This window comes from Grammomys surdaster, unplaced genomic scaffold (genome assembly GCF_004785775.1).
Source record: "Grammomys surdaster isolate TR1022 unplaced genomic scaffold, NIH_TR_1.0 125698, whole genome shotgun sequence".
In the NCBI taxonomy this organism is placed as follows: Eukaryota; Metazoa; Chordata; class Mammalia; order Rodentia; family Muridae; genus Grammomys; species Grammomys surdaster.
In genome coordinates, this window is record NW_021620534.1 from 31,486 (window position 1) to 42,610 (window position 11,125).

The 11,125-nt window shown below is 53.1% G+C and overlaps 1 protein-coding gene across 1 annotated transcript; it reads left to right on the forward strand.

The window, feature by feature from the left end:
• Window positions 1-464: 464 nt before the first annotated feature.
• On the forward strand, window positions 465-2,982 carry Foxl2 (forkhead box L2). The gene has a single exon (XM_028788044.1). It carries the CDS (start codon window positions 513-515, stop codon window positions 1,638-1,640), a length of 1,128 nt encoding a protein of 375 aa, XP_028643877.1. The 5' UTR covers window positions 465-512; the 3' UTR covers window positions 1,641-2,982.
• The last annotated feature ends 8,143 nt before the right edge of the window (window positions 2,983-11,125 follow it).

Consider the following 11,125-nt stretch of genomic DNA (forward strand, 5'->3'; position numbering starts at 1 on the left):
GCCGTTTAAAAAAGGAGATTTAGAGATGAACTCGCCCGTGCGCTGCTGGCTGCCCCGCTATAGGGGCGAAGGCCCCTGACGCAAGCGGAACTCGGCGGAGCCCATACGAATCAGAACGGAGCGAGGCTCCTGGCGCACTAGGGACTCCAGGAGGCGGCTGCGCCAGAGACGCGGGTCGTGCCTCGGGAAACCGGGCGGTGGGGGGAGGGGAGAGCTCAGCCAAGAAAACCCACCGGGCGGGGACTGGCCTGGGCGGGGAGGGGCGGCGGGACCGGAGCCCCTCGCTGTTGGGCAGACTCCCGATGGCCAGAGGCTGACTTCCACTCCCGCCGACCGCTCCCCGGGGGGAAAAGAGAAGAGAGTGAGATCCGCGCGAGGCCTCCGGTCCCCGCAGCCTGCAGAAGTTAGAGGCTCTGAGGCGAGCGCACACTCCTGCGCCCGCCTACAAGGCGAGCCTGCAGCGGGAGAGCACAGCTCCCGAGCTGCCGGGCCGCGGAGAGGAGGCTTTTGTCATGATGGCCAGCTATCCGGAGCCGGAGGACACGGCGGGGACCCTGCTGGCCCCGGAGAGCGGGCGTGCAGTCAAAGAGGCCGAGGCGTCGTCGCCGAGTCCCGGCAAGGGCGGTGGGACAGCACCAGAGAAGCCGGACCCTGCGCAGAAGCCCCCGTACTCGTACGTGGCGCTCATCGCCATGGCGATCCGCGAGAGCGCCGAGAAGCGGCTCACCCTGTCCGGCATCTACCAGTACATCATCGCCAAGTTCCCGTTCTACGAGAAGAACAAGAAGGGATGGCAGAATAGCATCCGCCACAACCTCAGCCTCAACGAGTGCTTCATCAAGGTGCCGCGCGAGGGCGGCGGCGAGCGCAAGGGCAACTACTGGACGCTCGACCCGGCCTGCGAGGACATGTTCGAGAAGGGCAACTACCGGCGCCGCCGCCGCATGAAGCGGCCCTTCCGGCCGCCGCCCGCTCACTTCCAGCCGGGCAAGGGGCTCTTCGGGAGCGGAGGCGCGGCGGGCGGCTGTGGCGTGCCGGGCGCGGGGGCCGATGGCTACGGCTACCTGGCGCCACCCAAGTACCTGCAATCGGGGTTCCTCAACAACTCCTGGCCCCTGCCGCAGCCGCCCTCGCCCATGCCCTACGCCTCCTGCCAGATGGCGGCAGCCGCGGCAGCCGCTGCTGCAGCCGCTGCAGCCGCCGGCCCGGGCAGCCCCGGTGCAGCCGCGGTGGTCAAGGGGCTGGCGGGCCCCGCCGCCTCCTACGGGCCGTACTCGCGCGTGCAGAGCATGGCGCTGCCTCCGGGCGTCGTGAACTCCTACAACGGCCTGGGAGGCCCTCCCACCGCGCCCCCGCCACCGCCGCCGCCGCCGCACCCCCACCCGCACCCTCACGCACACCATCTGCACGCGGCCGCCGCGCCCCCGCCAGCCCCGCCACACCACGGGGCTGCCGCGCCTCCCCCGGGTCAGCTCAGCCCGGCCAGCCCGGCCACCGCCGCGCCCCCGGCACCCGCGCCCACGAGCGCGCCCGGCCTGCAGTTCGCCTGCGCCCGGCAACCCGAGCTCGCCATGATGCATTGCTCGTACTGGGACCACGACAGCAAGCCGGGCGCGCTGCACTCCCGCCTGGATCTCTGAGTGCCACGGCGCGCGGGCGCGGTTCCCACCCCGGGGATGGAGAAGCCGAGCTCGGGTCGCAGCCGCAGCAGCCAGCCAGACAGCGCGCACTCCGGGACAGCCTCTTGATGCAGAGCCCTCGAGCCGTCTGCGCCTCCTCGGTCCGCCCCGCTCCTGCGACTTCGCTTTGTCGCCTCCGCTGCTCCTCCGGTGCTCTTCCCCACCGCGGCCTCTGCCTTCCCGCGCTGCTGCCCCGAGGCCTCCCCCTCCGTGCTTTCTGCAGGCCTCCTCTCCTCCTGACGTCCCAGAGTCACCGCAGGGAGTGAGTCCCCGGCCGAAGTGCGGTCCAAGTGTCCGTGGCGCGGCTTACCTCTTGGCCTTCTCTTCCAGGTCGGTGGACACAAGCTCAATTTTTTTTTCCTCCCCACCCCGACTGCCCTGCTGTCTGCGGCTAGAAGCGCTAGGCTGCTGAGGGAGCGGGACCCACATTGCCGGAGAACGAAAAGAACGTGTCCGGTCGCTCTGCGATCCCTCCTGGAACTGATCAGAAGCCGCTCGCAGAGGGGTCCACTGGGCGGGGCGGGGTTGAGCCCCAGGCTGGAGCAGGAACAGCCTCGTTCCGCGGCGGCCTGTAACAGTTCTCATCCCCCCCGCCTCCGGAGGCCCCGGTGCCTCCGCTCCGCAGCGCACCGCTTCGGGCACCTCCAGGCCAGGTCTTTATAAAAAAGATTGGTGAGGTTTTTTAAGATATTAAAAATACTTTTAAAAAATGAGAGAGGGAGAAAATAAAACATTCATCGGGGACAAAAAAAAAACGGCGAAGTGTTATGGCCTTGGAGTTTGCTAAAACCAAACAACAAAATCAAAAGTTTTCTTCATCGTCCCTGCTGGGAGATTTGTGTAAGAATTCCCGTGGTGACTTCATTAGGCAGTGTCCAGAGGCGGGAGAAAATAACTAGCTAAAAGAAGGCTTCCACGACAAATTGGGAAATTTTTTTTATTCTGTTTAAAAATTAAATTCAAAACAAATTTCCCCGGATCTTCCGATTCTAGCCCCGGATGGCAGGAGAGATCACTGCCTGGCCGGCACACGCGGCCCGGATGACACTCCCATCCCTGATTTTTGTTTTTTCCAATGTCTTGTTTCTTCCACCTTCGGAAGGAGAAATGTGAAGCTCGTCATGGCCGGCCCACACGGGCTTGTGGCACCAGCCCGCTGGCCCGAAATCCCGTGACCTGGTGGTTGAGTAATGTCTTTCGGGGACCAAATTTTCTAAAGGGAACTAGAGCACTTTTGTTGTGTTTGTATGTGTGTGCGGGCGTCCCTTGTCAATTCCCAAATAAATTTTTTTGTTTTTTTTTCTTTTAACACGGACTTACATTGTTTCTTTTACGCCTTACTTCAGCAGCTAGCTAGCTAAAAGAGCCAGCCTTTCAAGCAAAATTGTGTTCTTTTAAAAGGTGATGCAAGCAAGAGTTGAGGACAACCCGGGTGGCAGGCGCTTCGGGCTGTCGCTACTGCTTTGTTTTTCTGGAGATTGTTTGTTTTTCTGTGTCATCGCTCGTTTGTTGCGGCTGTTTCACACCGGCAAAGATACCCGGCCCTCCCTCCTTAGAGGCTACTGTAGGCAGGGTTTGTTCTATTTTTGCGTCCGTGTAAGTTTATATTTTGCCTCTTACATAATTGTACTGGGTGTATGCGCTGTGTTTTCATTATTATCCTCATACTTCTAAATTATTTTTTGTCAAAAATATATGTAACAATTTAGTTTTTTTAAATATAAAATTCGGATTTCAGAAACATTCTGGAAGCTAGCTGCAAGCTTTTCTACAGTGTAATAGATGATTTGTCATACTATTGTTTTTAACAATTGACATTCACTTATCTTGAAATAAGTGTAGAAAACTTAGTGCTTTGGTGGAGGTTTAGTGTACGATATGCTACAGAGATGAGCTTTTGCTTTCTCTTTACTGAGCTCATCAAATAACAAATTTAGATCCATGCTCTCATGAAGATACAAAAGATGTTTGACCTGGTTGCAGATTAAATCTCTCTGGTTGATTAGAAGTGGCTGACCTTCAGTTTTCCAATAGGGTGACAAATATTGGCTCCCCCAAAGTCACTGGGGGCTCACAGGAGGAGTTAGATCCCCCGACTCACCGTGCATCTGTCACCCATCTTTCTCCTTACCTGGATAAGAGACAGATCCAGAGGAATGAGCTGGGAGTAGTTAAGAGCTTAGGGGGATGAACCTACGGGTCCTCACATCAGCTAACTGAAGGTCTGACCTTAGGGATGTCAGGATGGTATCTAGATTGTGTGTTACTGGGATCAGGGAAGCCTGTCCGCTCAGAATGCACTCTCCTTCCCCTAAAGATCTCAGAAGGAGGCTACAGGGTGGTAGAGGAGGTTCTATGGATCCGAAGGTAGAGACGGAAAGCTTGCCCACCCACTGCGGGGTAGGCTGAAAGGAGAATCTCAGTTGTGGTGGAAAGCAGAAGAATCTGTCAGGCCCGAGGGTGTTTGTGTAGCCCGATGTCTCAAATGTACGGATTGTTGTGTAGTCTGTGCTGGTGTGCGTGTTTCTAGTACCTGTTATTTCATGGTGTTAGGATAACAGACACAGCTGTGTGTATCTGTCATTCACCTGCAGGGATGGTGGATGACATATATTTAGGAGACTGTACTAACCATGTGACCAATATTCGGGAGTGCTTGCCAGAACCCAGTACGTGTTGCATTCATACCGCGTGCTAATCTACACAGCTGTGCTCTGGGTGTGTGTTTCTGGCTTGCGGAAGGATAACAAAGTATGTGCACTGTTCACTTCATCTGACAGAGGCTCCCTGTTCCAGGAGTAGCTGTCAGCACCCCAACAAACTGCCATCCAGAGTAGAAAACAGAGGGACAGCTTCAGAGGTAGGACTCTCGGTGGGCAGCTCTTTGTCCAACCCCAGTAAAATGGAGAAGCCAAACAGGGCCTCCATTGGTGGATGCCTCTCTGCACCCAAGAGCTAACCAGCAAGAGGCATCCACAACAGGGAAGGCTTTGCCAAGTAAGTAAAATTAGATGAAGGAATTACGGGGGCTTTCCCAAGTCTACACAGTGGTTGGAGGAGGTAAGAGAAGGGAGCCACTTCCCCATGGATGCCTCCAGAAAGACATCTGTCTCTAATTCCAGCCCTAAGGGATTCTGCAAAACGCTAAAATTTTGGTCTTTTTCTCTAGTTGGGACAATAACAGACCTTCCTTGTCTCAAATTTCCTTTCTCTCCTTTCTCTCCCCCACCCCTTGCACTTTTGAATTTGTTAGAAAATCTGACAAATTCAGGTAATTCCCTAAGTGAGAGCAAAAATATTCAAGAGAGTTCCTGGTGCAGAACAATTATGCCTTAGTATACACAGTCTGGCTTGGATAGCTAGCAGCCCATGTGGGTACCTGCAAATATGTTTGTAGTGTGTTCTATACATGCAACATAAATAGAGTTTGATACAAGAATCCTACCAATTTCTGAAGGATACGGGTAATAGGTTGGTAAACGTGGTACTGAATGGTGGGTGTAGCAGGGGTTGGTTTGTGCATAGAAACATCCCTAAGTACTAACAGAATGTAACATGTTCCTCTTTGTTCAGATTCTTATAGTGACCTTTGTATTCCCTAAAAACCTAAAGTAAGTGGGTTGGTGGAGGGAAGTCCAGTTCCCTAATGGGACTAGGGAAACATTTTTTGCCAATGCAAGAGATATACAGAGGGATTGTATTCAGCCTTTGCATTGTCTCTTGTAAGCAAATACTGAAAAATTAGCCATGTAGAGAGAGAGCCCCCTGGTGGTAGGTAAACACTGGGGGCAAATCCAGGCTTCATGAAGCCAGGTAGGCATCTTCTGATCAGCTTTCCAATTGCTGACTCAAATTCTTGCTGCCCAGAAAGAGGTCCCAAAGCCTGGAAGTGATTTAGTTAAGCTCAAGATTCCCAAAGTGCTCCCACTTTATTTAAATAGTACTTAACTGTGTTCTTTTAGCTATGTCATTGCTGTGTGGCATCCCCTTCTCCTGAGCCCATGAGACCTGTAGGAAGGGTTGAAATCAGGAGCCAGAACACACTTCTCCCCACCCGCCACACCCCCCATCTCTTTCTCAGATAGGGACCAGGGGCTAAGAGCTTACAAGTCTTCAAACCAAGTAAGCCAGTGACTGTGTGCTTTCTGGACAGAGTGGGTTAGTGGATTCCAGGCTGTACCAAAGGAGTGTCTGGGTCTCAGGAACCAAACCCACACAATTGAGTGCTTGAAGATCTGACCAAAGAAGTTGCCAGACACAGGTCAGCAGCCTGAGAAATCCTCAGAGGAGAACTGAGCAGGTGAGACTACCTGTCACTTGGCTCTGTGACAAAGCACAGCCCTGGGTGCCAGTTTAGGCAGACTGTTCAGCAGGAAGTATGATTTGTGGCCCAGGTTCTGGCTTGAGATGAAAATGTCACAGCCCATGTCACCCCAGAGAGGTGGCTCATGCACGAGGGCACATAAATAAGAGCCTGTCCACCCGGAAGAACCCACATGGAAGCCCAGAGTCCTCCTTTAATAACTCTGACCTTGGCAAAGTGCTGATTCCAGATTCCTGTTTTCTCATCTATAGAACAGGGATAATGAATGATCTACCAGTGATTACAATAGTTAAACATTTCAATTCAAAATACCTGGTTTTATTGTTAGCATGTTTCCCATTCCTGGAAGAGGGGAGGAAGAGAAGGGTTCAGCCTCACTCCAGAGGGTCCCACCAGCTGTCACTGCCAGGCTCACCACTGAACACCCCAGGAACCCAGACAAACCAGAACCTACTGGGCTCCAGGCCCAGCTGATGGTGTCTGCCTTGTGCAGTCCCTTGACATCAAGAATGAGGGACCGGATGGCATTGAACACTTGACCCTGAGAGCACACAGATGATGCACTCTTGAGCTTACCCAGGAAATCTCCCTATTGCTTCCTCCAAAGGCCATTTTCTCAGATATTCGAAGTTTTCTCTGAGAAAGGTTTTTTCCCCCACCGTAGGTCTCCCTCCTCACTGGTTCAGGAATGTTTGCATTTTTCTCTACCTTTTTTCAGAAGAGCAGAAGGTGGCCATCCTCATGTGAGGGGTTGGGGGGTGGGCCGTGTTAGCCTGGATCTTTGTTGAGAATCGGGAAAATCCCGCGGGGATTGGGGTCGGGCAAACACAGGAGCCGGGCTAAACTGAGAGTTAATGGAAGACGCTGGGCTGTGGAGGGGGAGCTGAGGGAGTGTGAGACCAGCTGCTGGAAAGCAACAACAACAAACAAACAAACAAAACAAAAACAACAACAAAAACAAACAGATGCTGGGCCTCTGGGGCTACATGAAAGCTCAGACCTTCCTGCTTGGGCCGAGAGTCTCCAGACCTACACACACTTTGGAGATAGGAGAACGAATGATTTGGCAGGCAGACCTGAGCCTAAGGTAGTCTGTCTGCACTGTAGGGCAAGGGAAAGAATCCTGCGGGGAGGGGGCCCGAAAGCCCGCAGCAGGGCAGGAGCAATACGACCACAGCCTGATTAACTGTCTTTGGTAATACTACCAGCACATTAAAAAAAAAAAAAAAAAAAAAAAAAGCAACGCCTTTCCCTAGATTTTCATCTGTGTAAAAGGGGCCTTGTTTGGGCAGGCAAACAAAAGTTCAGGATCCCAGGAAATGCTCGTCCCCGTGGACTAGCGAGAAGGGGCATTGGCCATTTGCTTTTTTTGTTGTTTGCTTCTAGAAGAGAAAAAAAGGAAATTCGGCACATTTTTTTTTTTAAACTCTTGCCCAACTACCACTAAAGGTTGTTAGAGTGAGCAGAGAGTCAGGAAATCGGGCCCCCGCCCGTGGTGACATCGGGCCTTTGTCCTCTTTCCTGAAGCCCCCACGACTGCTGACCGTGCTGAGATAAAGGCCGGGTCAGGGCCTTGTGGAATCCCGGGGGAGGGGGCAGCGGGTCGTCCCAATGGCCCTTTCAACTCCGTACGGAGAGTTGACGGTTCCAACCCGCTGACCTCGTGATCTACCGAACAGGGGCCACAGCCAGCCTGTGTTCCCAAGCTTTTGCCCTGAGAGCTTTCTGCTGGTGCTCGTTCTCACCAACACTTTTATTTTCTATTTAGAGATTTGGACGGGGAAGAGCTGTGCTCCCTGCGGACCTGCTCCTCGTAGGAGCCTTTGCAGCCACTGCTAGGCTTGGTTGTCCCTACCGATTCCCGCTGGTGTGTGCGCTGCCATAACTATCTGCTTGGCGTTCTTTGTCTCCCACAGCTGAATTTCAAATAGTCTGGACAGTGTTTTCTGTCCTCCCAGGCCCTCCGCAAAGAAGGCAAGAGAAGGACTGTGAGCCTAGGCTACTAATCAAAACTCAAGCCTGCCTGAGTAACTTTTGTGACAGTGGCCTTGGCGTCCCCAGGGTACTCTAGACACACCGGAACCTTGATGCTCAGAACCCCTTTGAAGGAACAGAGGAGGAGAGCCAAGCAACCTGCTGGTGTGGAAATGCAGTTACCCTGCAGCCAAGCCCTGTAGCCTTCTGAGTCTCCTTAGCCCCAAAGGACCCTGGAGCCACATATTCTCCCAAGTCACCAAGTTCTACTTCTTCCAAGGAGATTTGTGGGATGAAGGCTCCATTCAATCTTCCCTGAACCAGATATCCTCAGGATGGCTAAACCTGAGGAGTGCCAGGGTACATACTCTCTACCACCTCCTTCTCTGGCTCCCTGCCCCCATCAACCAGCCCAGGGTCTCTGTCCCCAGTGAAACTGGAGCTGCCCACCGCCAGCAGATGAGAGATAAAGGAACCGGGTGGCGCCAAGTCGCACTGACCTAGAGACCCGGATCCGGCCTTTTCCGCACCCCAGAGCGGCAGAGCAGCACAGTAGACCCTACTTCCCCGCAGCCATTGACCTAGCTAGGTAGAAATAGCTGAACAATGTATACACCCTGCCTCCAAACAGAGACCTAGGGTTGTCCTGCTAAGTGCAGTGTGCGCGTGCTTGGTTATAGAAGGATGTCCTGTATCTGTCTGTGTCCTTGTTCAAACATCCTTGTCAATGTGCTTGCACAGAGACCAACGCAGGGATGACACCAATGCGCCTGCACACAAATGAATGGTTTACAGGAAACATCTATCCTGTTGTCTAGCTGGCAAAATACACAGGTAGCAAACAGGCCTGGCTGCTCGCCAGTCCCAGTGATGACTTACACGTGGGCTTTCACAGTTTTCAAACAGGATTTTCACAACGACCCTGAGAAATGCTCTTCTTTCCAATTTTACAGAAAGGGAAAAGAGCCAAGAGTAATCAAATAAAGCCCTTTTACAATCAATCTGAGAGAGACAGAAATTAGCCACAGCCCCTGGGCTCCTGACTGCTGAATGTTGGTGTTTGCCTAGTTCTCCCCAAAGCCAGTTTATTTAGAGTTTTCAAGGAACCCCAGCTACGTAGGCCTTTTGGTCTCCTTGGACAGGCTTCCTTGGAGACAAACCCAAGCACAGATTTTTTTTTTCATTCGTTTGCAACGATCTCTTCCATATCAGGGTGACCCATGTGCTCACTACAGAATAGTTCCAGGCTGATCTGAAAGCTGCCAGGGCGCTTCCTGGTTTGTTCAAGTGGTGGCCTGACCTTGTGCAAATGGATCCCAAATCCCACCTGGCTTTTTGAGGCAGCACCTTAGGCACGGAGAAAAGGTCGTTTTCCCCAAAGATAAACCTAATATCTTTGTTGAGTGAAGAAACCTGAATTCATTAAGCTAGGCTGTCTTGAATCCCTAACTTAAGACCCAGCTCCAACTGTGCCCATTTTACAGCAGTGGTTACTAGGAGACTAGAAGAGTAGTGAGTGCTTTCAGCTCAAATGGCCAGGGAAAGGCTGGAATCCCTAGTTAGGATCCTAACCCTAAGTCCTTCTGTTCCCAGAGCGGATCACCCAGTTACTGATAGCTACACGTCTCCACGTTGGGACCATCCCACTATTAGCCCCTAACCTCCCTTGCCAAGGACTTGCCAAGTTTTCCCTAGCGTTCGCTAAACTAACATAAAGTTTCTACACGCTTGGACTCTATTGCGGGATGAGGTGGAGCATACATTTCTCGGATACAGAACCTTTGCTTTCTTTCCCGAGGCAATTAGTCCCCCGCCCCGTGCCCTTCCTTTCAAACCCTCATTGTCGCAGAGTGAGGTTGTCCGAGGACTGTTACTTAACCACATCTCGCAGGGTGCCCTTGGGCCTCAGCGTCTGGCTCCTCTGACAAAGGTCGCTGCTCTGGGAGCTCCAAGGCCACCTCTAACTCTACAGGGTCGGGTCGTTGGAACCCAGCCCGAGGTTCGGCGAGGCTGCCTTTCCGCCTCACGGACTACAGGCTGCCCTCTGCTGGCACCGAACAGCACCGCCACCTCTTTTGCCACCCGGGAGCTGCAGCCATAAAAGAGTGCAGAAATAGGCGCGCCTACTCTTATTCGATCCCCAAAATGAATGTCGCACCTTCAACCACCAAACCCTCCCATATGCATCACTCACCTATATTAGCTCGTGTGTGTGTGTGTGTGTGTGCGCGCGCGCGTGCGTGTGTGGTGTGGTGTGTGTGTGCGCGCGTGTGGTGTGGCGGTGTGTGTGTGTGTGTGTGTGTGTGTGTGCATCTGACTCTAGGTGGTCAGACTAGGAGCTTCGAAGTCAACCGAAGATCTGCGCTGGCAACTCTGTGGCATTGCGGTTTCCACGGAGACCCCAGGACAATCCGCCCTCCCCAAGGCAAGTTTGGAATGAGAACCTGCAACCCAGCAGCGCCCTGGCGGCGGCAGTGCGCTGCAAGCTACTGGTGGGCTCAAGGGTCTCCAGGGAGAGCTCCAGGGTGTGTGCTCAGGCCTTTCAGCCACAGAAACATCCATCTGATGAGGCTCAGGCATCATCCAGACCCCCAAAAGCCTGCTTTTAGCGTACTCAACACCACTGGACGCTGCTTGGCTCTAGGCGCCTCCTAATTCTTGCAATGCATGGCATTTGTCCTGTCTGCCCCCAGCAAATGGGCAGCGCTTCAGTAACAGAGAGGGCTTCTCTCTCTGCCCGCATACCTTAGGCTCGCCTTCGGGTTTGCTGACAGAACCGATTTCAGATGTCTAGTCCCGGCTCTGGGAAGACTTTGGCAGTGAGGTGGAGAATGTTCCACCGACTTCAATCCACGCTGCGGTAAAATCAGTAACTACACCTGTGCGTCTCCAGGAGAACTCTGCACATTTTCAGTTTTCCCTCCAGTTACAAAAATAAATCAAATTGAAAATCAGGGTAGTAAAGATGCTCTCTCGCTCTCTCTCTCTCTTTGCTATCTCTTTATCTGTCTTACTATCTCTCTCTATCTTTATCTCTCTATCTCTCATTTTTCTCTTTATATGTCCCCCCCCTCTCACACACACACACTAACAGCAATCCCAGCCATCCTCTGGTGGAGGTGACACAGCTAACATCTTGATGACACTT